Source organism: Phyllostomus discolor, chromosome 3 (genome assembly GCF_004126475.2).
Source record: "Phyllostomus discolor isolate MPI-MPIP mPhyDis1 chromosome 3, mPhyDis1.pri.v3, whole genome shotgun sequence".
Taxonomy (NCBI): Eukaryota; Metazoa; Chordata; class Mammalia; order Chiroptera; family Phyllostomidae; genus Phyllostomus; species Phyllostomus discolor.
Genome location: NC_040905.2, coordinates 149,627,642 through 149,655,401, shown reverse-complemented (window position 1 = coordinate 149,655,401; position 27,760 = coordinate 149,627,642). Strand labels below are relative to the sequence as shown.

The window sequence follows — 27,760 nt, the reverse complement described above, 5'->3', positions numbered from 1 at the left end:
ATGGCAGTTAAACCTGCAGGCTCTGGAGCCTTGTGTTCTAGATTTGAATCCTGGCTCTGTCACTTCCTTAGGTATATAACCCTGAGCAGCTCCTTTGTACTCTCTGACTCAGCTCCTTTATTCGTAAAATGGTGACAATAATAGTGCTTGACTCAGAGGGTTCTTGTGGAGATTAAATACTTTCATCATGTAAAATGCTTATACTTGTGTCGGGTATATAGCAAGCACTGGATGAATATCAGCTACTATTATTGTGAGAATAATGCACAAAACAAAGCCAAAATAATTTTACAGTGAGGAAGATTCTTTTTCAGAGACCAGAATGTTCACAAACCCTTTGTAGACCTCTCTGTGTCTCAGGGTCTCCAGGTCTCAGTTGCAACTGGAAAGACTGAATTAGTCATCTGAAAATTGGTTACAGCAAGGGAGGTCACTAGTAACAAAGCATATTTCACATGGACCACAGGAAGGGAGGCTTGATGAACTCTCCCTGATCCACAGCTAGACCTCTCCCGTCAAATTGCCTCATCTTCTGAATTAAGTGAGTTTTGCCACGTCTGCCTTTCAGATGCATTGTAGGTTTATTGCTACTCTCCCTCCAATTTGTACACTATTTAAACATGTAAACACATTTAGTTTTACATACACTGATACAGTCAAGCCTTCCTTTCTCTGCTCTCTTGGGGCCTGTAAAATTTTGTCTTTTGTGCCTTTTGCTTCTCCCCAAACTTATCCATTATGTATTGATTTTATCTCTTAAGTCACAGAGCTTTGAGAGTACTTGGCAAGTGTCACTTGGCGAGTGTTTCTGGGCATGGAGATGGCCAGTGTTTCCCTTTCTACCTCCCTGGCTCCTGGAACTCATGGCCATGTAGACCCAGTGGCACAAAATTCCTTTCTGTCCTAAATTGACTTAATTGAGTACCTGTTTCACTGCTCATGATGTAGATGAGAGTAACATACAGCAGTTCAGATATAAGAATATCACCAAAATGTCACCAAAATGTCTCTAAGATTTTGGAGTAGTGATTACTTTGCGTCCAGGCAAGAACAGCACGAGTAGAGAAGAGCTTCTGATGCATACACAGATAGGTACAAAGATTGGAGAGCCACCTTGACTAGTGCAATTCAGCACTTGGCCAGGATGCTCAAAAATATTCCAAATCTGAATGGTGTGGGCAGCATTTTGAAGGAAAGCAGTAGTTTCCTGGTAAATTGCTTCAGTCTGGATCGGTGGAGTTCAGCTCTACTTACCAATGCAGATGAGGCCTGTCCAGGTGTGGACCACTGATGAAGTCATGGCCAGAAGGGAAATGTTTTTGGTTGTCATTGATTTTATAAGATCACAAAAGAGATACTATAAGGCCTGCCTGACATCATCAATGGAAAATGAGAAGATGAGGGCTGAGGGACAAGCATCTCTTCCATTGAAAGGGGAGAACACAGATGAGCTCATTCAAAGATTTCACAGGAAGGGAGAAACAGAAAATATTTCTCCTTTCCTGGCATGTTTTTCTGTTGTTTTTTTTTTTATGAGTTGAATAGCTGACACATATTGTGTCTAATAAAGAGATCACAGAAACCTCTCTGGGAAAATAAAAATAAGTGGTAATTGTTTTTGAAATTCTTTTTTTTCCTTTTCCTTCCCCACCATGATTTAGTAGCTGCAATAAAAGACAAGCAGGTTTGTAAGCTATTTATAATGTAAGTCATTTTAAATTGGCATTTCTGGATTTTTTTTCTTCCAGCAATTCTCTTAACCAAGGAAGATTTGGCTTCACAGAGCATTTGGCTCAGAGAGGGCCTTGTCATCGGTGGCAAAGGCTGACAGAGGGAGGTTTATTTCAGTGCACTAGATCAGAGGCAAAGGCAGACAAGTTTGGCTGTGTTCCTAATGGAACTCTGAATAACAGGGTAATTAATGGCCATTGACTGATTCAAGTTGCCATCAAGGAACCTCATTATCTGCTAGAATACTGAGTACCTAGGCCCTTAAGTTTTCCTCAATATGTACACATGTGTAGCATGCCCACAAATGACTCTTGGCTGTTACAGAAGTTAGGTTAAATGTATAAAATTATAGCAAGAAGATCCAACTTCCTCAATTTCCCAGTAGACTATAGGAAACAAACAGGAAAAACAAATGGTCCAAGCTAACTCATCTCAAATTCTGAAAGAGTAAATCCCACAGCTATCCAATAGAATGAGGGAAACTTGGGTGGTTGGAGAACAAGTGGGACCTGCCACATCCTTGGTTAATTGCTTCTAGGAGAGGCTGCAGCATCACACAGCTGTGCTAGGTGCAGGGTCCCTTGTCCAAAACTCTGCAGCAGAACATGCTAAAGAAGTTGTGACAGCATCCCTTGCTGCCTTAGTCTCTTGAAGAATAATCGACTTCAATTGAATAATTAGAAGAGATAACCTGAGTAAACTGACACGTGTCATTGGCAAAAATTATCTTGAGGAAATGGATGGAGAAGAGGGAAGCCATGCAGCCTGGGAATGTTCAGAGAAGGGCAGTCTAAGCCCTACCCACCTCCATGGTACTAACGGCCTGTGATATAAATACTGCAGATGCATTGACAACCCGAATCACAAGGGCAAAGAAATTCCAATTCCTTCTCAATTTTTGTGCAAGATAATTAATGAGTAGTCACAATGCTGACCCTGAATCATCAAGGAAAGGTTAAATCAGATTAAAACTTCTTTCTGTTTTATTGAGGAATAATTTACATACCATAAAATTAACCAACTTAAGTGTGCAACTCCGTGATTTTTAAGCAAATTTTTTAAGTTGTATACCAATCACTAAAACCTAAGGTGATAATTCAAAAAAAACTTTATTGAGGTATAGTTCACACACTATGACAATTCAGCCATTTAAAGAATACAATTCAGTGTCTTTAAGTACATGCAGATTGTGTATCCATCACCACCACCAATCTTAGAGTATTTTTATTTTTCCATAAATAAACTCCACACCCCTTAGCCATCACTCCCCACCCCACCCCCACTCCCACCAGCCATAGGTAGGCTACCAGTAATATACTACATCTCCATATAGCTGACTATTCATCATGCAATACATGGGCCTTTGTTACTGCTTTCTTTCACTTAGCACAGTGTTTTCAAGGTTCATCTGTATTGTATAGCATGTATGCTACATTGCTGTTTATGGTGGAATAATAATCCATTGTGTGAATATGCCACATTATACTCATCATTCATCAGTTGATGGGCATGTAGGTTGTTTCCACTTTTTAGCTGTTAGGAATAATGCTGCAATGAATATTCATGGGCAAATTATGATGTGGACATATGTTTTTATTTCTCAGGTATATATGCATAGAGGTGGAATTGCTGAGTCATGTGACACATTTATGTTTAACTTTTAGAGAAACTGCCAGTTACTTTCCAAAGTGGCCACACTATTTTACATTCCTACCAGGAATGTATGAAGGTGCCAGTTTCTCTATATTCCACCAACATTTGCTGCCATTTTCTTTCTGTCCATCCTCAGGGATGTGAAGTGGAGAGTTCATTGTGACTTTAATTTATTGCATTTTTTGGACCATAAGACACACCTAGGGATTTTAGAGGAGGAAAATAGGGAAAAAAATTTTGAAGCAAAAAATGTGGTAAAATATTTAATAACATAAATAACACAATATTTCACCAATGTAAATGTAAATGTAGATGCTTAACAGCAGCATTAACAACCATTATTACTCCCAAATTGAGGGGGGTGCACCTTATAGTCTGAAAAATATGGTGTATTTCCTTAATGGCTAATGATGTCAAACATCTTTTCATGTGCTTACTACTCATGTATATGTCTTCTTTGTTGTAGTGACAACTTCAGTGATGTAGAAAGGGCTTATAACCTTTGCATTAGTTTCTTATTGCTGCCATAACAAATTACCAAAAGTTTAGATTGTTAAAACAACACGAATATATTCTCTCTCAGTTCTGTGGGTCAGAAGCCCAGTAGTCTCACCAGGAAAAGATCAAGATGTCAATGGGCTGCATTCCTTTCTGAAAGCCCTAGAAGAGAATGCTTTCCCTGCCCATGGGGTTGTGGGCAGAACTTAGCTCCTTGTGACCTAGGACTAAGGTCCCAGTTTTCTTTCTGGCTATAACCTGACTCTCATTCCCAGCTTCTAGAGACCACTGCTTTCCTGAGCTCTTGGTCCTCTTCCTCTATCTTCAAAGCTGGCAGTGGTGGGTGCAGTCTTTCTCAGGTTGCCTCTCTGACAAACTCTTCTGTCTCTGTCTTCTGATTTTAAGAGCTTAAAATACTTTTTGTTTTAATTTTAAAAAGAGCTCATGTGATTAAACTAGGCCCACATAGATAATTTAGGATAATCTTTTTATGTTAAAGGCAGCTCATTAGGTATCTTAATTCCATTTTGCAACCTTAGTTCCCTTTTGCCATGTAATCCAACATAGTCACAGGTTCCAGCGATTGAGGTGTAGACCTGTCTGGAGGGCAATTATTCTGCCTACCACACACCCTGCCTGACGAACACAGCTCATTTTCATCTGATTGTTGCCAAAGAAAAATGCAAATCTAATGTTGATAGACCAAGTAAGTGAAACCCAAACACTCACACACACACTTTTTTTTAATCTCTCCATTTTTAACTGAGCCCAACTAGGTTACATTTTTAATCATTTTTTTCAGGCTTTATATGGCTGTGCCCTGAATATAAACTGGAAAAGTAGCCTCTGGTTAAATCTTACATTTTCTGTATTCTCTGGTCATATATTACCTCTCCTTTCCCAGATATAGTCAGTGTTACTCAAAGTATAATAACAATCTATTTTACTAGATTACACTAACTAAAAACCATGTGATGATTTGGATAGGAGAAAAATATTTATTTTTGCTATTACTAAAAAAAGGAGATTATTATAATAATAAAATAAGTAAGATTCTAGGGAATTTGCCTCACCACAAAATCTAGAACCAGATTCAGAAGTACAAACCCATGTCCTTACTGTACACAGAGGGTTTCACTGGGACACACACTGGGGTCTCCTGCAACCTGAGTTCTACAACCTCTCACATACACATGAAGCACAGCCATCATCTCTCCTTACCTGAAACTTTAGCATTTGCAAATTTACTTCCTTTATATTTGGGAGAATAGATGACTAGATGGCAAAGCACAGCTTCTGCAATATCTTCAGAAAAATAACCAATGAGAGGAAAAGTTCTCAGCAGACTAGTGGGGATAAAGAGCGCAGAGCACACACAGCTGACTGACGGGCCAGTGCTGACTCAGGAGGCAGGCGGTGGACGTGAAGGAGACCTTGCGAGAGAGCAAGCAGGACAGGATGGAGTTAAAATTTCTGAGCTACAAAATGGGAAAGGCATTTGGAAGGAGAACCAGACTTTTAAAAAAATTATGCATTTTAATATGACTATTATCTGTAACAAAGTCACTCTTGTTGAAATCGCCAGGTAGCCAGATCCCAAAAAGTTTCTGGCCAGGAAGAAATGTAACTGAACGTTAACAGTATCCATCATTAGTGACTCAGTTATATAAGATGTAGTTATTATTGATAAGAGTTTCAAAGGTTCACAATGATCATGGTTCCTTAAACATAACTTACGAGGTTTTAACTTCTTCACCTGGGAAGTCTCCTTTCAGGGAGTTTTCACAGATTTAACTCCAGTGGCCCTTGTGAGGGACCTATCCTAATTAATTATATTATAAGCAGAAGCTACCATTTCTTAAGGCATTGCTTTGATATTCTTACTGATTGCAGATCATTATCCATTGATCAAATCTGGATTTATACCATTTTATAAATTTATACAAGGTATACAATTAAGTCTTGATTTATACAATTGCTTAGTTTTAGGTTATGAAAGTTTGTGAAATTTCTAGCACCTCATTGCTGTATAGTCAAATATTTTAATTAGTGAACATCACTATCTCATTCACCTTTCTCTTGAATTGAGCGCTGGGTCACACCCTCACCCAATTTGCCATTTATTGATTCTTTCTGGAGCTCTCAGTCATCTCCAGGCCTGCCTGCTGCATGCCGTCAGTCCTTGCATCTGCCACTGCCCAGTGTCTGGTCCTCTCCAACAAGTCCCCTTGTCCTCCTGCAGGATGAGCACACACGCACACTTCCTGGCCTATATCGCCTCTAGCTGAACAGTGGGAACCTGAACTTTTTGAAATACAATTCTTTTTTTTAATTTTTCTATTGTTCAGTTAAAATTGTTGCCATTTCCTCCCCATAACTCTCCCCTGCCCTACTCACTACCTACCTCCCACACTCAATCTCTCCCCATCCCTGTTGTCTTGTCCATGGATCCTTTGTACATGTTCCTTGACTTGACCCTTCCCCTTCTTTCCCCTGCTATCCCCCTCCCCACTCCCCTTTGGTCACTGTCAGTTTGTTCTTTATTTCCATGTCTCTGGTTCTATTTTGCTTGCTGTTTTTTTGTTGATTAGGTTCGATTCATTTTTGATGGCTAAGGAGAGTGAAGGACCACTTCACTGGACATTTGTGACTTGTTAGGGGAATTAAAAGAAGACCCATTTCACTCATTCCTTCAATAAGTGAGCAAATATTCATTAAACCTGGATTATCATTGGATAATACTGTAACAAGCAAAATCATAAATATAAGATGGCTAAAATATGACAGATCATTTCTTCCTCAAATAAAGCCTAGAATTATTGCACAGCCGGTTTTCATGGTCCGGGTCAAGCGGCGCACTTCATTTCTGCACACGTTCCATCTGCAGGAATGCCGTTCCCACACCTGAGCAAAGGGGCTGGGAAACACCCCAGCCGTGAGCCCAGGAAGAAGAAGAAAAGGGTTTGGTTAATAGCAAATCAGTCTCTGGCATGGCTTCTAAAATGGAAGGCACCATGCTGTTGAAAGCAAACTTTCTATCAGCAGAGGCCTGGACTTGGGCCCTAAGAAAAAGTTACTCGTAATGCTGTCTGTTCTTGGCTGCACTCAGAAAAACAAACCTCTGGTCTCTTCTGGCTCCTCTCTCAGCCACATTCACACTGGGCCAAAGATATTGTACAAGCATATAGGTTCAGATGTCCCATTGGACTTGGTTTTCCCCAGAGTCACACTTAAGGGAAAGGGGTGTGAGCCAGAGCCCAGACTGTACACAGGACGCATCTCTGCACATCTGCTCCAGGGGCTGCTCCTCCATCGCTTCCTGGTCAGGGTGTGCCTGGCGGACTCAACGCCTCTGCTGTAAGGCCACCACAAGATGACCTGTCTCCACATCACTGGATACCTGAGACTCATGTTGTAGCTACATCTCAGGCTTGCGCCTTGTACAAGGATCACCCTTGCTTACTAGTGAGGCTCTATTTCTCCTGTTCCATGTTACTTCTTTTGGAACCAGAATCTGAAAGTCAAGAGGTCTGAAGAAACTGAACAAAAATGATTCTCTTAATACTTCCGCTTCAGGGTCTGACTCTCTGGGGCAGGTTTGATTCCTCCTATCAAGTCCAATAAATTGAAAGGCTTGCCTTTGTTTCCATTTCCTTGTTTTTCTTGAATTTATACAGATGTAAAATTAGGGATAATCTTCTGAATATAGCTTTCATTCCACTATAACACAGATTTACAGATTAACTGAGAGAGTAATCTACAAACCCTGTCAATTTTCATAAACGAATTCAATCTGCGGGCTCAGGCTGGTTTGCAGAAATGGAATGGCTATGGGTGATGCGTTCCTACCTGACGGCGGAGGTGCCACTCCCGGGGGCTCTGTGACTGTGGCCTTGCACAACCAGCACTTGTTTCTGTTTTGTCTCACGTGAAAGTCTTTTTGGTGGGGCATAGCAAGACCTTTGTTTAGGAGTCTCTTAGCACAAACATACTGTTTATCACTTCACTGCCTCTTTGCATCTCTACTTTTTCTTTTTAGTTAACTACATTATTAAAGTAATACTAGTTAATGTGATTATGACTGAACACAAGAACAGGCATGGCATTACCCAGCAATACCCATTAGGTGACTATAAAGGTGATCTAAAATGGGCTTATTTTTGCTGTTGTTGTTTTTAGTTGGCCATTAAATGAGAGTTCCAAATTGAAATTTTCTGGTAGAGAACTAGTGGTCTCGCAAAAAGAAATCTCCTCAGCTCTCACCAGGAATCAGAGAAACTGGGTCAAGAAAAACTAAAACAATACAATCCATTGATTTTCAAACCTGGTTGCTTATCACAATCACCCAGGAACTTGTTAACAACAGAGATTACAGCTTCCATCGTGCCACCTGAGATTCAGCTTTAATAGGTCTAGAGTGGGACTCAATAATATATACAGGCTTTTTCTAATAAATGTGAGCAGGTCAATTGATTATGAAACACTGTTTCCATTATAAATTTCAATGAATTCTAAATACTTGGATAACCTTGTGCTTTGTCTGAACAATGGATCGTGAAGGTAAGACCATAAAGTAGCCTGTGCTCATAGCAGCCCCTCCAATGGCAAGACAAGAGGCCATTACTTTTCAGCTAAAGCTCAATGTAATTAATTAAGTGCTGGATTTAATTCAGTGACATTTGAATTTTATAGCTATACACTTGCAGCTATAAAAACCGCCTTTATTATTAAAATTCCTATAGGAAATATAACTCAGTAATTGTGAGCCTGAAACCCTCTGGTCCCTAACCTGCTTCTCCCCACTGGCACCATTGTTTTTATTACATTGTGAGGCAACTATTATAACAGAACAGATTATGTTTTTAACAAGTGCCCTGGGAGTTCTGAGGTGGCCTATCCATAGACAGGGATTTGGGATCCTCAATTATAAGCACCGGACTTTAGGTCAAAGTTCTGGGGTCTCATTCAGGCCTATACTTGTTTGCTCCCTCTGGCCTTGGACAAACCATGGGCCTTTCTGAGCCTTGTCCATACAAAAGACAAAAAGTCATTGCCTCCCTCTCAGAGTTGTTATGAAAAAAAATCAGATAATGCACAGAGCATACCATATGCACACATATATGCATTAACTGGATATTGACTGAGAACATTTTGTGTGCCAGGACTAGGTGATAGGATAAAAGAAACGAAGGAGGAAGATGTGATCCCTGCTTTTACGGAGGTTACATGGTGAGGGGCAGGAGGCAAAGAACACACAAATAAGTCAGGTAAATTCTGATAGTTCTAGTGCTTATAAAATTGGTGATGACTGGTAAGGAGTAAAAGGGTGCATGTTTTAGACGAGGTGGTTAGGAAAGGCCCCCCTAGGAGGTGGTATTTGCACAGCGGCATGAAAGACCAAAGGAACAGAGTTATGCAGATGTCTGCAGGTAGATGGTGTCAGGGGAAGGGCACAGCAAGGACAAACATGCTGATGTTCTGGAAGAAGAAGCAGACAGCCAGTGTGGCTGAAGCATAGTGGTTGCTGGGAGTGTGGCCTCAAGGTGCCAGGGAGATGCAGAGCTGGACCTGAACAGGTAGGGAATGTTTGGTCATGAAGAGGAGCTTGAGACAATGTGCTTATTGCACTGAAAAAGCTCTGGATAATTCAAACAGAGAAATTCTGTGATCTGATTCAGTTTTAGAAAGATCACTCTGTCTGTCTTGAGAAGAGACCATAGTGGAAGAAGAGTAGAAGCAAGGAGGCCAGTTAGGGTATGCTACAGTCCAGCCAGTTTTGGTTATAGCAACACAGAGGCTGGCTAGCGTTAGGGTCTAACAGAAGGTAACAAGTTGGACCTGGGGAGCTTATGGAGAGAGAGGTAAGGTAAATGTATTGATATTAATTCACTGTCATTCCAGATGGATTCTCACATTATCGCCCTATATTATTCTCAGAAACCATCATAATGCAAAACCACTCATCTTCACATAAGGTCATACATAACCTCAAGTATATGGAATGTAAGTGAAATAAGAGGGAAGACCACAAAACAGTCAGAATAGATATAGAGAGCCAATGTGTATGTTCACAGGTGAGCTCCTCCAAACCTCACTCAAATTTCTTCCCTTAAGCGTAGTTCTAATGAGTTTAATATTCTGTGCCTAAAGGCAAATTAAAAGGGGAAAGGGAAAAAATAACAATAAAAATAAATTAATCAAAAATAAAAAGTTTCATAAGACACTGTGTTGGTAAGGATGTTGGGAAATAAGCACTTTCACAAACTATTGGCAAGAATGCATACTGGAACTCTTTTTAAGAATGAATCCCTAAAACTTCAGGCTGCTCAGCTAATGAGCAGATGTAGGGAGAAAGACAGTCACTTGCCTCTGTTTATTTCAAGGGCCTTCTTCTTCTTTATTAATCTCCATCTGAGGATATGTTTATTGATTTCAGAGAAGGGGAGAGAAAGAGAGAGAGAGAAAATCTATCAGTTGCATCCCATATGCACCCCAACTGGGAATGGAATCTCCAACGTAGGTATGGGCCCTGACAGAATTGAACCCACAATCTTTTGGTATATAGGACAATGCTCCAGCCAAACTGAGCCACCTGGCCAGGGTTTCAGGGGCCTTCTTTTTAGGTGGTCTCACAAGATGTTGGATATAAGAGTTATCCCAGTAGCCAATGCTTACTGCAAACCTGGAAAAACATGAAGGATAAGGCATGTGCGTAGAGATTAGCAGGTTCTGACCAATGTCCATGGCCAAGTTCCCAGGTACCAAGTCAAAGATCCAGAAAACTATCAACCTCAAAAGGCCAACAAATGCACATTCAGTGCTCCATTATACAATTAAACAGACTCATCCATCCATCTTTATATTCACATACACTACCCATCACATTTCCCACAGTGGCCATTTCTCACCTCTGTCTTTTCTCATATGACCAATTCCTTCCCCAGAGCCTAAACAGTAAATAACCCCACCTCGTAATTCATATAGAAGACTTGCAACCATTTATTCATGCAGCAAACTCACTGGCCAAAGCTTTTAGTCAGATCACTCTACTCAACCAAAAAGTTCCGTGTCCAGAGGAAAGGAAATTTAGAAATATTTGGCTATCATCTCTAATAACGACCTTAGTACTTCTGACTCTGTATTAGGTGCCAATCATTTTACATTCCTTAAGGTGATCATAGTGGGGAACCCAAGAATAAATAAATAAAACGACTAACTACAACTTGGAAATTGCTATGGTTGCTACACTACTCCTTGTAGTACAGCCTGGAAAATCTTTCTATCCCAAGCTACACTATAAGGAGTTAAAGTTCTAGTGTCCTGAGTCTGGGAGCTGAATTCTGGATCGCATTGAAGTCTTCTGGCAACCATGTGCCTTAGGATGAGCCTTAGGACCCACTGACAAGTCACAGCGGGAACCTGGATCCCTAAGGCCACGTCACCCCACTGTGGGCCTGGAGCCCGCTCCGCCTCTCAAAGGACATTTTGTAAGATAATAAATGCTTTCACCATTTTTAAAAAGTAGGGGTGAAAAAAAGAGAGACAGCTTTGAATATGAGGCTGTGTGACCATGCAAGCAGGAACAAAGGATAAAAAGATGATGGGGAAAACAAAAAGTATAAAAAGCAGTTATAAGACTCCAAAGGGCATTGTTGAATTATGGGTTTCTTCACAGTTAATGAAGGCACAGAAGAACAAATATCATTGTAGAATGTCCTGCCTGTAAAAGGATTGAAACAAAATTAAATCCATTTGACTCACAAAAAATATTAAGCTTTAGGTATATGAAAATGATCTCATGTGGACCTTATTTCCTCAAGGTGCTCAACAAATGAATTTTTCATTGGATTATGTGGTGGTATACATGAAGTATGAGATTTTTATCTGCAGCTGATAAAGGTCTATTCAAATGTAACGTACACAGAATTTCCACTTCCAGGAAGATGGCATAGATATACTTTTTTCTACTCCTCCTGCTAAATACAACTGAAATCCATGGACATTATGTATAAAATAAACTTCTGAAAATTGAATAGTGAGAAGAGAAAGCCGACTGGCTAGACACCTTGAGAACTAAGGAACAACACAATTGTGACTTTCTTCAGATTTCCTTTTGCCTTCTGCATCCCAACTTTGGAGCTGAAGAAGCCAGCTGCCAGGAAATGAAACAGGAACAGGAAAAAAAAAAAAAAAAACTGAGTAAAACCAGCTCTTTGGAGCCAAAGGACCAGGAAAGAGGCAGCCTAGCAAGACAGAAAACTTTTGGAAAATACCCCTCTACTCCAAACACCACAGAAAACACCGTAGTCTGTTGCCACCCACACCAACAAAGGCTGAGTGGGGGGCCTAGACTCCACCCCATCATACTGATGTGAGGTTCCCAGCAAACCCACAAATACCACCTCAGAGGAGACAGATTTTATCCCCACCCCCCACCAGGACAGACCACACAGGCAGCCTGGAGTTCCACCCTCACCCTGAGGGGCCCTCCTTACCCTCTTACCTGGGGTGGGGCTAAAGAAACCCTCCTGCAGGACTTTCCCCACCACCCAGTGGTAACAAGGGCCCTCCCAAAGCGGTGTCAGTGGGGACCATGTGGGAAGCCGGAAGCCCCACTCCTGCCCAGCAGTAATGCACATCCCCAATGTAGCTGACAAAGCAGGCCAAGTGTAGAAGCTGGACTTCTGCCTTCACTGTATAGAAATGACATGGCACCTCCCTGCGCCCCCCCCCACCACCACTTGAGTGGTTTCAGAGAAAGCCAGCTAAAACAGAAGGTTTAAATAAGATCCAGTGTTGCATAACATAATATGAAAATGTCCAGATTTCAATTGAAAATCACTCATCATACCAAAATCCCACTTTCACCACTCATATTCCACATGGTGCTGGAAGTTCTATCTAGTGAAATAATGCAAGAAAAGGAAATAAAAGGAATACAGATCAGATAGGAAGAAATAAAACTATTTGCAGATGAAATGATTGCCTACTTAAAAAATACTAAGGATCTACCAAAAATAAGTTCTAAAACTAGTATGTGAGTTTAGCAATGTCACAGGACATAACAAAAATTAACTGTTTCTCTATACTAGCAATGAACACTGAAATTGAAAATACAGTATAATTTATCATACCTCAAAAAAATACAAAATAATTAGGTATAAACCTAACAAAATATGTACAAGACTTGTATGCTGGAAACTACAAAACTCTGGTGAAAGAAATTAAAGGAGCTATAAACAAACAGAGAGATAGACAGGGTTCATTGGTTGGAAGACTCAACACAGTAAAGATGTCAGTTCTCCCCAAGTTGATATACAGGTTTAATGTAATTCCTGTCAAAATCCCAGCAAGACTTTATAGTTATAGAGAAGGTTAATTTTAAATTTATGTGGAAAGGGAAAGACAATAGAATATCAAAAAATTATAAAGTAAGGATAATCAGCCTACTCAATTTCAAGGTTAATTGTATAGCTATAATAATTAATATCATGTGGTATTGAGAGAGACACATAGGTCAATGGGACAGGAGAGAGAACACAGAAATTGATCCACAAAAATACATCCAATCAATTTTGACAAAGATGCAAAGCAATTCAGTGAAAGAAAGATAGCTTGTTCAATAAAAGGTGACAAAGGAGATTTGACTTTGGGTGGTGGAACACACAATACAACATACAGATGATATAGAATTGTACATCTGAAACCTATATAATTTTATTAACCAATGTCACCCCAATAAATTCAATTAAAATTTTTCTTTAAATGCTAGAATTAACCACAAGCATATATATAGCTTAAAAAAATAAATAAGTAAATGGTGATGGAGCAATTGGCCATCCATAGGCAAAAAACAAATGAACAGTGACCTAAGTATCTCACCTTATACAAAAATAAATGCAAAATGTATCACAGACTTAAATGTAAGCTGTAAAACTATGAAACTTTTAGAAAAAATCTTCAGCATCTATGTCTAGGTAAATAGTTCTTAGACTTAACATCAAAAGCATGTTCCATAAAGGAAAATGTGATAAATTAGACTTTATTAAAGTTAGAAACTTTGCCCTGTGAAAGATCCTGTTAAGAAAATGAAAAGAAAAGCCACAGGCTGAGAGAAAATCTTTGCAAACCTCATATCAAAGAAAGTACTAGTATCTAGAATATGAAGAATTCTCAAAACTCAATAGTAAAAAATAAACAACCCAATTAGAAAATGATCGAAGGACATGAAGAGACATCTTACCAAAGAAGATGTAAGGATGACAAATAAGCACATCAAGGTACATTCAACATCATTAGCCATTAGAGAAATGCAAGTTAAAACCACAGTGAGATTTCACTACACACCTATCAGAATGGATAAAATTAAAAGTAAAGACAACACCAAATGCTAATAAGTATGCAGAAGAGCTGGATCATACATTACTGAAAGGAATGTGAAATGATACAGCCACTCCAGAAAACAGTTTAGCGGCTTTAAAAACTAAACATGCAGCTACCATATGACCTAGTAATTATACTTCTAGGCATTTATCCCAGAGAAATTAATACCTATGTTCACACAAAAATTGGTACAGCAATGCTCATAGAAGCTTTATTTGAGTAGCCAGAATCTAATCAACTCAGATGCCTTTCAACAAGTCACTGGCTAAAAAAAAACTGGTGGTACATCCATACCGTGGAACACTACACAGCAATAAAAGGGAACAAACTATTGATATACATAACCATGGTACCATGTGAGACCTGGGAGAATCTCCAGAGAATTTTTCTAAATGAAAAAATGCCAATCAAAAAAGATTACATACTATATGATTACATTTATATAACATTATAGAACTGGAGGCCAGATTAAATGGTTGCCAAAGATGAAGGTGGACTTGGGGGCAGCAGGCGGGATCCTTGTGGTGCTGGAATTATTCTTTCACTTAATTTAATCAGTGTCAATGTCCTTGTTATGATGTTACACTCTAGTTTTATAAGACATTACCACTGGGGAAAACTGGGTAGAAGGTACACAGGAATTCTCTGTGGTAGGTCTTACAACTGTATGTGAATCTACAATTATCTCAAAGTAAAAAGATTAATTTTAAAAAATAAGCTCTTAAAAATGAAATGTATAGGGTTATTTGTTAATTTAATGAAAAAATGTACAAATAATCCAACTTGTTGGATACCATCCTATATCCTCATATTCTTCAATCCTTGTTCTTTTTTTGACAGTTTTGTGGTAAGTAGAAAGGTGGGTGAATGGATGGTTTTTATATTGTATAGTTACAATTTCTTCAAAGGAAAACATGGTTGGTGGAAAAAGGCTGGGTATACCAGTTGTTCATCGTTCATCATCCCATGATTCAAGGGAATGCCTCAAGTCTACAGCCACTGTACACAGTAAAATTTCACATTTCTTCTCATCTTCAGGAAAGCCATTAGTGAAAACATCACGAACAACTGTGATCAACATCAAGGAGCCCGCTGTCACTTTGGATATAGGAAGCACCATCAAAACAGTGCGGGGGGTGAATGTGACCATTAACTGCCAAGTTGCAGGTAAGAAATTCATTTATGTGTTCATTCATTTGTTCATATATTAATGGAGCCCTGTGCTGAGATGGGGATACCAAGATAAACATCAATTCTGTTCTCAGGCATTCAGGGATAGTGGGAAAGGCATAAACCTCAGTCACTCTGAAACTGCAAAGTGCGACAGAAGTTTAGAGGAGGAAAGATTAATTCTGACTGGGACAGATGAGATAAAAACCAGTGACTTTTAGCTTAGCCTTGCATACTCATAGAATGTGAGCATGCAGTGGTGGGGCAAAGAGTGTTCCAAGTGGAGAAAAGCATGTGAGAACATTCAGGGAAGTAGGGAAGCCCCAGGACTATCAAAGAGCAGCAGTGTGTGCTTTGGTCTGACCAGGGCCCAGAGTGCCGAAGTGATATGGAAGGGCTTAACCTTTAATGAGGTGGGTTGCGACTCCACCTTGAGAGACCTTGAATGCTTAGCCAAGGAGTTTAGGCCAAGGCAGAAAGAGAGTGACATTTGGGAGTCATACTTCCAGAGGAGTAAGCTGCCAGCAGTGCATAAAGTGGATTGAAGAAAGGTAGTACTGGAACAGGGAGGCCAGTTAAGGAGCCATCATGGTAGTTGAGAGGACAGGTAATGAGGCCTGAACTCAGAGCAGTGGTGGTGGACAGGTAAGGGGTCAGTGGCAGAGGTAAGACTGATAGGAACCTGCAGCTTACTCATATCAGAAGGGAGCAGGAGGCATTAAAGAAAATGGCCAGTGCTGTTATAAGTTGTAGATGGGCATTGCCCTTGGGTTGGCTTTGTGAACTTGAGGCCTGTAGGGACCAGAGAGTCACAGGGATTGGGAGTAGTGGACAATAGAGTGTGGTAGTATGCTCAGTGTAAAGGTATTTGCAGTTCCTTCAATTGAAAAACAAAAACACCCACAAACAAAATCCAGCTGCTATTCCCCCTTCCTGTGGACCAGAGCTTTTGCTGTCTACTCTAAGAGTTTTCACTTCCACAATGCAAAGAAGAAATGAGTAGCTCTTGTGTCAGGGCCCAGCTGTGGTCCCCTGATTGCTGTCCTTATCAGATATCCCCTACTGTGTCACACCCCAACCCAGGCTGCCCAGTCATACCTGGTCTACAGAGTAGACAGGAGGGAAATGCTCTGATAGCTCTCGGAAACTAGAAACAAATCTATCTCTTTCATTGTACATTAATTTCTTCTTTGTAAAGCTTCCCTTGGTCTACACACCTAAATTCATCAGTGAAACCTTCTAGAACCAAATCCATTCAGGCCCAGTACTCCCACATGGGGGAGCAAGATAAAACCCTTGATGGGGCTTCCCATGACTTAGCTGTCCCTTCACACAGGGACTGATGATGCAGGTGGGACCCTTTGTATAGAACCATCACTCCCCATGCGATCACTGTGAACACGGTCCTTAGAGATGGAACACCACCTGGAGATATAATGGGCCATGCTGGGTCTTCTCTTGAGATTTGGGATCGGTAGGAGGAAAAGAATAGGGAGCAAAAATCACCAAAACAAGGAATTGGGCACTTGAAGGAGACTGAGGGACCCAGAATTCAGCTGGGGAAGCATTTACCCTGGGGAGCCCAGGACACTGGAACCGGCTTGGGCCAACTCCTCCTTGTCACCTAGGGCCCTGTCTCCCCAGCTTCATCCAGAGACTGACTCTTTGTAAACTTATAATGAGATTATAAGTTCTCCTGTCCAGTTTGTGCCTGACCATGCACATTAAATTCTTTATTTTTATTCATAAAACCATTTCTGTTAATCATGGTTAACTAAAATAAATCTGTGTATTTCTGCCATTATGCCTTATATTAAATAAGACTTTTTTTTTCAAAGTGGATGGGAAAGAGCCTGCTGTTTCTTTCTAATTTTTTTGTTTTTCAATTACAGTTGACTTTTAATATTATTTTGTATTAGTTTCAGGTGTACAGCATATAGACAATCATATACTTTACAAAGTGGTCTCCCAGATATTTCAAGTACCCACCTGGCACCATATATAGTTATTAAAATATTATTGACTATATTCCCTGTGCTGTACTTTACATCCCTGTGACTATTTTGTGACTACCAGTTTGTACTTTTTAATCCCTTCACCTTTTTCACCCAGGCCCCCAAACCCCCTTCTAATCACAAATTTTTCTGTGAATTTACCGAACAAAGAAAATGTCTTTATACTGAGTTTCCAAAATGCTGACAACTGTAATACTAAATGGCAGAAGGAACTACAGGAACTACCATTACTTTGCCACTACAAGTGGCTCTTACGGCTTTCTTATTACATAATTTTAATGACTATAAAATAGTCTATTTTAAGAATATTGCATAGTTTACATAGAGTAGCTCATGTCCTTACATGTTTGAGTTGTTAGTAGTTTTTCATTAAATACCTTTTGCACACATGTGATGCATATGCTTTCAACTTGTAAAATGCAGCCTCACAAATTCTTGCCAACCCTTAAATATAAAAATCTTTAAGCAATGAGTATGATGAGGCTTTTTCTTGAAAAATGATCCAATTTATCATACCACCCCTCCATACTGGTTCTCTGTTTGAGAGCCAGTTTGAGAGTTCAGGAAACTGAGTGGAAGATAAAAAGTTGGGAGAGGAAGGAGTGTTTCAGTCGTTGTGAACAGAATGTGCAAAGGGCCTGAGGCAGAAAGAGCATGCTACATCTGAAGGAGTGAAATGTGGTTGCTCTGGCTGTAGTACAGAAGACAGAGAAGGAAGTATCATGACATGTGGCTGGAGGATGACAGCGTGTATCCAGGAGCTGGATCTTACTCTCATAGATTATGGTGCAATTTTGGATTTTGTCCTAAGAGCAAGGAGAGCTTTTAAAGGACTTAGGAAATAAAACTGTCAGGAATAATGATATAGAAATAACTAGTTGAGGAGTCAATGATGGGCAGTATATTAGGGAAAGCTAGACTCTGGTAACAAGTAAAGTCTCAAAGGTACAATGACTGAAATTCAATAGAAGTCATTTTTGCCTCCTTAAGGGTCCAAAGGGTATGCCTGGTCAGCTAGCGAGGCTGTGCCCCACAGTCATTTAGGGTCACAGAATGCTGGTGGCACTGTTTTCTGGAGCACCTGCCTTCCAAGGTCTCCCTGGTGGTTATCTCTGTGCTCTCAACCAGAAGAGGGGGAAAACGTGTAGAGGATGGTTAGGGAGGTTTTTAAGGGCCACACCTGGAAGTAGCACACAGCACTGCTTTTAACTTTCCCTCCTAGTCACATGGCCACTCACAACTACAAGGGATGCTGGGTAGTGTTGCCTAGCTGGGTAGAAGATTATAAGTCCTGTGAACAGCTGTCAGTGACTGCACGGTCAGTATGGAGAAATGTGGAGGGCAAAAACCTCCTTTCCAGGCTCCCTTTGTTTTTTAGACTTGCCCGGGCTGACATTTAAGTTACTGTATCCTTTCCTTTTCTTGCACCAGGCCATCACACTTAGCATGTCAAGGTACACCTTTCCGTGGACACCCACCTTGAGATGTTGACAGGCTGCCATGGTGCAAGCAGCTTTCCAAATATAACAAGTAGTCCAGTTAAGACTATCCTGTCTGGGTTTTAAAAAGAATATTATAACATTATCCTACCTAGCAGCTCAATGGGGATTAAATGCACTAATCCTTAGAATCATATCAAATTACAACCCATTTGGGCCAGACTCATTCATTCATTCTTTCAAGCAACAGGAAGAGCATTGTATTGTTGATAAGATATGCCACCAAAAGGAAATAGTCAAGGTAGGTTATTTTTCTTCCCTTTTTTTAGACACCAATTATACTAGAGAGTCGAGAGTATGAAGCCTAACCAAGTAACTTGTCAACAACATAGCTGCGGACTTTGTTCTGTGGTTGAGTGTATTTTCTGTCATTTTTCAGACATTTCTTTCTGTAGAATATGCTGTCACGTCACAACAAGCTAGAAAAAATCCCTGACCAAGCTTCTCAACAGAGAACTAACACAGCCGACACACATGAATTTGAGAAAACTCCCTCCTTAATAATACCTCGGTATTACAGTTATAGTAGAAAGGTTAATTCTGAAAGTAGAAAGTACTTAAGGATTTGACACCAAAAATAAGAGTGCAGCAAATTCAGATCCTCTCTCTGGAGTCAGTCTAGTATAATGGCAAACAGTATTGAGTACAGCAGGACCTTGAATAATATCATTTCATTCAACATGGTTTCCTTCTAATGCTAATGAGATGCCTTAGGGACTCCTCTGGTTTATATCCATTAGCTTATAGTAAAGTTGGTTTTGTTATACTCTTTTTAGCTTCAAGTCTCTGAACCCATCAATGATGTTAACTGAGGATTATGTGCTTGGTAAGATGGAGATCTGTGGCAGCAACTGTAGGAGTTGGATCCCCACCCTGCCATCTGCAGGTCACTGATTGGCTGGGGGCTGAGTTGAAGGTGGGGGACAGGAGCCCTGTCCCCGTATAATCATTCAGGGATCCAAACCAATATGACTTCAGGCAGCTTTCTTAATCTCTTTCAGCCCCAATTTTCTCATCTGTAAAATGGGATCAATAATAGTCCTCATTAGATCTTTGTAAAAATGTGATGATGTTTATGAAATATTTAGCTTCCAGTAAATGTTCTTTCTTCCTCTAACATGTTCAGGATATTTTTGCAAAGCTCCTGACCTCAGTGCACTCCCCATGCTAGATGTTCTGAATGTCAGTATTAAGCATATATATCTGGAGCCTTTTTTAAGGGACTCTGGCACACTGAGACCTAGTGGATTTTTCTAAAGCATCATTGTCATCTTCTTGAGAGAAAAAGAAAAAATTGCTTCATGATGCTTTGCTTCTTTTCCTTCTTCCCTTATTGTCACTATATTTGTGATATGTCAGAGCCTGGCATAGAATGACAGAATGACTGGCTGTCGTTTTAAAGCATCTTTTTTGTGCCATTCTCTGCCTAAGGCCCATGTTCTCAGACAGGAAACCCCCAAAATGTGGCACCAGCGATGACACATCCGTCAGCAAGCTCAGGACGCAGGTACCTGCTTGACTGAGCCTGACAGAGGTTTGCTAATAAACAGAATGATTCCTACATAATTTATCTTCCCTTAACACTGCTGCCACCTCTATAGCTCCAGTTTTACAGAGACTGAAGGTTATTTCCTGCTACCCTTTGCTTTCCTGAGTATCACCATCTCTCCCATGAACCTGAGGAATTCAGCCCTTTCGGGCACAGACCCAGTTTCATGAGGGCAAGAGGCAGAGTGAGGAAGGGAATGAAAGAGGCTTACACCCCCTCCTTGGGAAGTGAGCAATGGCTCCCATGTCTGTCTCCAGCCTGGAGTTCTCTCCCTCTGCTACTTCCTCCTCTTTCTCACCATCTCCCCTCTCATTTCCTCTTTCCTCCTCTGGTGCCCTACAGAAGCTCAGGTCCTGAGCAGAAAAGGACATGTTGGTGAGCCATGGGGCTCCTCACTGCAGGAGCTGCCTGCACTGCATGCTGCACACAGAGAGCCCATGAGTGTTGGCTCTGGAAACACACACACCACAGCTCATCTCCCCGATGGCACAGTCATGGAGACAGAATGTTTGCTCCCCCATCCACTTAGTCATCATGCATCTGTGGGAAGAACTGAAGTTCCTTTAATCCAGTTCTCTTACTCTGCCTCCTGTTCCTGAAAGCTTTGGTTCCCATTAGGAGTCCTGTGCTGCCCACAGCCCTCCTCAAGGGAAGGTGCCAGCGACAGTGCTACATGCGAGAAATTCATTGCCAGGGAAATGCGTGTAGAAGATGGTTTGTGGGACCTCATTTTTTGTTGAGGACAGAAATGACTGACAGTGTTTTCTCCAACTTACTTTCAGAGGTTCTCCCCTGAATGCTGTGCATTTTTTTAACATGTAAAAACTGAGCTCAGGGTTCAAAATTCACCCTGCCATGGCCAGGCATGGTGATGCTCTTGCTCTCCCTAGTGGTGCTGCAGTGAAAAATACCTGCATTTTTTATCCAGGTGTATTTAGAGACAATGCTTGCCTGGCCCCTCTCATGCACTTGAGCATCAAGTAACACCTGTGTCTCTCTCCCTAATGGATCAGGGGTTCAGCATCCAAGTCTCCACACTCTCTTCAGTCCTGCCTCCTTCTTCCAGTCAGCATGCAGGTCCGGAGGGATTCACACTGAATTGTGGCCAGAGAGTCTACTCCTGTGTTCCCCATAACAGGGAGAGGGGCTTACAGATTGGCTGAACACTGCAGCCACCTACCTTAGGCCACCACTCCAGGCCTGGAAAATCCCACCTGAGGCAGCAAAGCACCTGGAACACCAGTGAGTTCACACAAGGAAGCTCATCATCAGCGAGAGAGTGTGAGATCAGCTTCCCACCCCATCTCACTTCTCCCACCAAGAGTTTGGGAACAGCAAATGCACTAGGGCTGTAACGAGGGCTCTTCAGCTGGGTGTCATAGAGTACACTGAGGGTAAATGTTTTCATCAGGTTTAAGGACAAGTGTCTGTATCCGAAACAGTAGGTTGCCCATTAAGGACAAAATCCAACCCCAACTCAGGGAAAGCACAGGGCGAAAGGTCTGGCTCTTTGACTCTTCCTGGTTTGCCCCTGTTTACCAGGATTTGACATTCCAAATATATCCTGAATATATATGCCCAAGAATTCTATGAGTAAACTTTCTGAGATGAGTCAGCAAGCTGGGGCATGCAAGGGATATAGCTTTTTTTCCCCTGGAGATCTATGAATTAATGAGACAGACTTTCTGTCTCCCAAATCAGTGTTCAGACTGCTAGGGAGCCTCCTGTACAGATTATGGCAGATGGCTTGTGCTAAACTGGGGCCTGCTAATCAGCATGTCAACTGCAAGGAAACTTCCTGATGAATTAAGGCTGTCTCTGGTCTTAGTCTATTCAGGTTGCTATTTATTACAAAGTACCATAGACTGGGTGGCTTAAATAACAGGTTACTTCTCACAGTTCCGAAAACTGGAACTTCCTAGATCAAAGTGCTGATCCACTCAGTTCCTGGTGAAAACCCTTTTCCTGGCTTAAAGACAGCTATCTTCTTGCTGTGCCCTCACCTGGTAGAGAGTACTAGCTCCCTGGTCTCTCATCAGGGCTCTAATCTCAGCGTGAGGACCACCCTCTGCCCATCCTGACCTCATCTAAACCTAAATACCTTCAAAGTTCCCATCTCCAAATACCATTATGCTGGGGTTAGAGCTTTAACATATCCGTTCGTGGGAACACAAGCATTCAGTTTATAATGCCCCTAGAAGACGGAGCCTGACTTCCAAAATCAGGTATGCAATCCCAACTCATATGCACACGTCCTCCCCGGCTCTTTCTCACACACAGTAAACCCAGACTGAGGAGAGAGCAGAGTACTTCCTTCTCGTCTCTCTTTTTCTGTGGTATTAATAATATTATAGTTCCATGTCCACTTGTTCTAAGAAAATACAAAGGCTTTAAAAATAGAGCCCTGGCTGGTGTAGCTCAGTGGATTGAGCATGGGCTGCGAACCAAAGCATCGTAGGTTCGATTCCCAGTCAGGGCACATGCCTGGGTTGCAAGCCACAGCCCCCAGCAACCAGTGGTGGCTTTCCTTTGGCTGGCTCATGAATGTATTAACATTTTGTGGCTTTTCACTTTTTGCTAATATGTAATATCTTGACATATTGTCTGCCAAACTCACCAAACCAGCCCCCAGGTCAAAAAACAGAGCATTACCGGCAACCAAACCCTTTGTCACAGCCCCTCCCCATTCATCCCACCCTCAAACAAACCGTCACCCTGACTACTAACAACTAGATAGATGTTACCAGTTTTTGTTATTTACTTACAGAAAGGAAATCATACAGTATATAGTTTTCTGTCCTACTTTTCTTACTCAACACTTTGTTTCATGTAGTTGTTGATCATTCAGATTCACTGATAGATATAGGTTTGGTTCTTACATTTTTATAATATGTTTTCTCCAAAGAATCTTTGCCTTCTACCTTGGAGGTGCCCTTGGCCAGCTGCGTGCCTCCTCTTCCTTTAACTGGCCTCCCTCTTCCTGCCTCACGAGTGTAAGTGTGAAAAGCCAGAAGGTCTCCAGACAACTAAGAGGTCTGAGGCATTGTGTAGTTTGGCCAAAGGGTGATAGAAGACATTCGGGCAGATGTTGCCTGCAGGACTGCCCACAAAGAGGTTGTAAATGGCTGCAGAGTACCTGAACCTGTTTGGCTGATGAGTTTATTTTTTTTTTCTAGGTGTGCCTGAAGCTGAAGTCACTTGGTTCAGGAATAAAAGTAAACTGGGCTCCCCTCACCATGTGCACGAGGGATCCTTGCTGCTCACAGGCGTGTCCCCCTCAGATCAGGGCCTCTACTCCTGCAGGGCAGCCAACGTGCATGGAGAGCTGACTGAGAACACTCAGCTCCTGATCCTAGGTAAACAACTCGAGGATGGTGCCCCCAGTGGACCCTGCTGGGGATGACTAACTACCCTCCACTTCCTCTTTTCCCTGACCCAGTTAAGTACACAAAGGTAAAATCAATATCCCTTCTCTTCTCCCTACCCTAGGGCCTTCCAATAGAAAGAATACAGACTGTGGGGCCAGGCAGAATCAGCTTGAACCCTGGCTCCACTGCTTACTCACTGTATGATGCTGAGCAAGTTACTTAACCTTGCTCAGTTTAGATGCTGGTCTCTGTGTGGAGACCTGTGAAATAAGGATTGCCCACACAGGTGGAGAGGGTGGGGGAAGGGTGTCAAATAAAGGTAACAGATGTACAGCTGTTATCCTGAACTCCTGTGTTAAGGACTTCTTTGAGGATCAGATGGAAACTATAGGTTACTCCCTCCAGAAAAATTCATACATGAAACATTTTTCATGTAACTTAAGAAAGTTCATAGTCTAGTCTACATGAAGTCCACACAGGTACCCTCCCGTCTTAAACCATTCAGACCGCTGTAACAAAACACCACAAACTGGGTAACTTAAAAACAACAGAAATTTAGTTCTTATACTTCTAGAGGCTGGAAATCCAGGCTCAGGATGCCAGTATAGTCAAGTTCTGGTGAAGGCCCTCTTTTGGGCTGCAGACTGCTGGCTTCTTGCTGTGTCCTCATTTAACAGAGGGATAAGCTGACTCTCTGGGTCTGTTTTATAAGGGCACTAATCCCCTTATAGCATAATCACCTCCCGGAGTCCCAACAATCATCACCTGGGGCAGTTAGGATTTCACCATATGAAATTGAGGAGCCACAGACATTCAGACTATAGTATCCCCAAACATAAGAACCCCTGACTGAAGATTCTATCACAGCTCCTGGCATGAAAAAGGTATTTAAAAATAACAATTGCTTAGACACCATCCAACACTTGCTGTGGCCCACTGCTGGACTCAGCCATGTTGTAAGTTACAACCCCTTATCCCTTGGACTAAGGACACTCTGTTTCTCTTCCCCACAGAGTCTGGAAGTCGGTGGAATAAATTTTTAAAAGGTTGTTTTTATCTTAGTTTTTTTAAGTCAATTTTTAGGCCACTTTCTCTTGGTGAGAAAGCTATAATTCCAAGAAAAAAAGAAAAATATGAAAAATATGACTAATCACACACCATGACTTCCTCAGGGGGAAACAATTAAACTATACTTGTATTTTCACACCCCAAATTGATGGTATACCAAAGCATAGGATCTCTGGCCCTTGCCAACTCGGATTTCAGACAGACCCAAATGGGTTTTCATCTCACCAGTGGCTGCATAAACCTCCAGTCATTGTAGGAAGTCACAGCAAATCAACTCAGTGAAGGATGTCATTTGTTTTGTGTTGGGTTTCATCAGCTGAGCTGCTAGCCTGGGGCCAGAAGCCCAGAGACTATTGCCCCACACTGAGTTATGGTGCTTACTGTGGGGTTTCCCTCCTTAATAACCCTGCCTTGTTGCTTCTGCTAACAGAGATGAAAGCCTAGGATGTGTAGCTACTACTGCAGCTTTGCCAATGGACTGTGCATGTTCTGGGAGCCAGTTCTTGCAGCATTTCAACTCTAATTTGGTGTGACTGCGAACATGGGGCTTGAAGACTGTAACATCTCCCATTTTCATCAAGCTTGATAAAAAATATCACTATTTAGATTCTTAAGTTTAGGGCTTTTCTTGATCAGAAGTCTTGGTTTATTAATCAAAGTTTGTTAGTTTCATAGGTAGTTTATGAACACAGAAGTAGTGTCTTCTTTCTTTATCAGCCAAACACGTGGCTTAATTTTTAAATCAGGGATTTTGTGTATAAAGCTGAGGTTTTATGCCAAGTTCCATGACTTAACCTGTAGCATGGAGACTTGAAGTGTAATGAGGTGGAATTGTATTCATTTATTCATATAGCCACTGGATGAATATTTATGAAATGTTGCCTCTAAGTTCCATGTAGGATAAATATAAGAGGTGACCTCTGTCCTTGCAGAATTTATAGTTTATCTAAGAAGATCAAATGTGCATGCACCAAAAAAGAAAAATATGATAGAAGTAGTGAGGACATTAGAAGGTGCCAACATTTGTTTTCAAGGAGACCTGATGGTTTTGGAGATGGGACATAACCTAACCCTTTTAACTTTTAGTAAATAAGCAAAGGCTTCCTGAGTTTTAAAGTTGTTAAAGAAATATTTGATTGAAGTATGGAGGGAATTCAATTTGCTTTAATGTTCAACTTCAGTGCTCTTAAGGGAATATTTAAAAGGATGAGATGAGGAAAGTCTAGGTTTGAGTAAACTGGCACCATCAATTCCTACAACCATGGTGTTTTAGAGTAGAAAGAAATCTTGGATATGATGAGGTTCCATTTTATAGATGAGGAAACTAAGGCTCAGAAGGACTGAGTGACTTGCCCAAGTCAGTGAATTACAGAGCCACTGCTCAAACTGAGGATTCTGGAACCCAAACATGATGTTTTTCCCCTATACCATACAAAGAATGTTTAAGTTATTTATATCTAATATACAATGTCTTTGTAATTTTTAAATTATATTTTTAAGTTATATACAAGGTCAGGCTTGCTTGAGTATGGTTGGTAGGGTAATAATATGGGTATAATAATTTATAGTTTTAATTTGAACATTTCACCTAAAATGTCATATGGTGTGCTTGAGTGTGATATTGTTATGTTACAGATTTATATGCTTATGATTTTGTAGCAAAAGATTTTGTAATAAAAAAGGAGCATTATTTGGTCCAGACCCCATGTGCATATCAAGCTCATCATTGTTTTTTGTACACAATGGTCCTTTGCAGAAGTATGTTTCTGAAGTAGACTCTGGCACCATCATGACTTATTTGTCATACCTAACAAGTACCAAATGAGGTGACAAGCAAATAGTAGGCCCTCACTGAACACTGTTGAAATGACCATCAGTTTCAAAACAACACTCCTATTTCTCCTTCCTCTCCAACAAGGGCTCTAGAGGAAAAGGTGGGAGTCGGCCTTGGGAGTTGAATTGCAGTGCATCAGGAGAGGCCGGAAGACAAGCAAGCCACTATATTTCCCGTTGTGTCACTTTGGCTCTGGTTAACTGTGACCCCTGGTGACTTCAGCCCTGACTCCTTATCAGACTTTAAATAGCAAATCATCCCTATCCTGCTTATTTGTCCTACTGAGCATGAAAAATTCACACCACAAATTAAATTATCAATATCATAAATGGACCTTTTTCCTCATAGAAAAAGTCACTCATAGGCTCCATTTAAGTAAGAATTCCTGTGGTATATTCCTATCTGTGGGGACAATAATAAAGTGCCTCCATCTAAAGGATATTATAAATAACAAAGAAACACTATTTAGCGCAAGAATTCACATTTAGTAAATGTTGAAGAAATGTTGGCTTTCTAAAAATGTCTTTATAATATAGTCTAATGTCCTACACATTTATAGGGACCCGTGGGTATTGTGGTATAAAGTGGTATTAGTAAGGAGCTCCTGAAATCTACTTGCCTGATTCTTATTACTGACCTTGTTGATTCAGGCATCAAATGTTAAGTCTAAAACTGAGACTCAATTTGATAGGCACACCTTCTCTATAGAAAAAAAAAAATGTTAAGAGCAAACAATAGTAATGCCTGCCTAACAGAAGACACACTTACATGCATCCTTACTTGTCATCCTCCCCTTGATAGAGCCTTTACACTTTAACCTGCATGACTGACCATCTGCCTTCTCACAGATCCCCCTCAAGTCCCCACACAGTTGGAAGATATCAGAGCCTTGCTTTCAGCCACTGGACTGAACCTTCCTTCAGTGCTGACGTCTCCTCTGGGAACACAGCTGGTCCTGGATCCTGGGAATTCCGCTCTCCTTGGTGAGTCCA

The 27,760-nt window shown here is 41.0% G+C and overlaps 1 protein-coding gene across 3 annotated transcripts in view; it reads left to right on the top strand.

The window, feature by feature from the left end:
• ADAMTSL1 (ADAMTS like 1) overlaps positions 1 to 27,760 on the top strand; it is a 907,410-nt gene that overhangs the window by 800,684 nt on the left and 78,966 nt on the right. For all 3 annotated transcript variants that reach the window (XM_036021558.1, XM_036021557.1, XM_028519737.2), the window contains 3 exons: positions 15,304 to 15,432; positions 23,675 to 23,854; positions 27,617 to 27,751. In XM_036021558.1, coding sequence (XP_035877451.1) covers positions 15,304 to 15,432; positions 23,675 to 23,854; positions 27,617 to 27,751 — 444 coding nt within the window. The remainder of the gene's footprint in view (positions 1 to 15,303; positions 15,433 to 23,674; positions 23,855 to 27,616; positions 27,752 to 27,760) is intronic.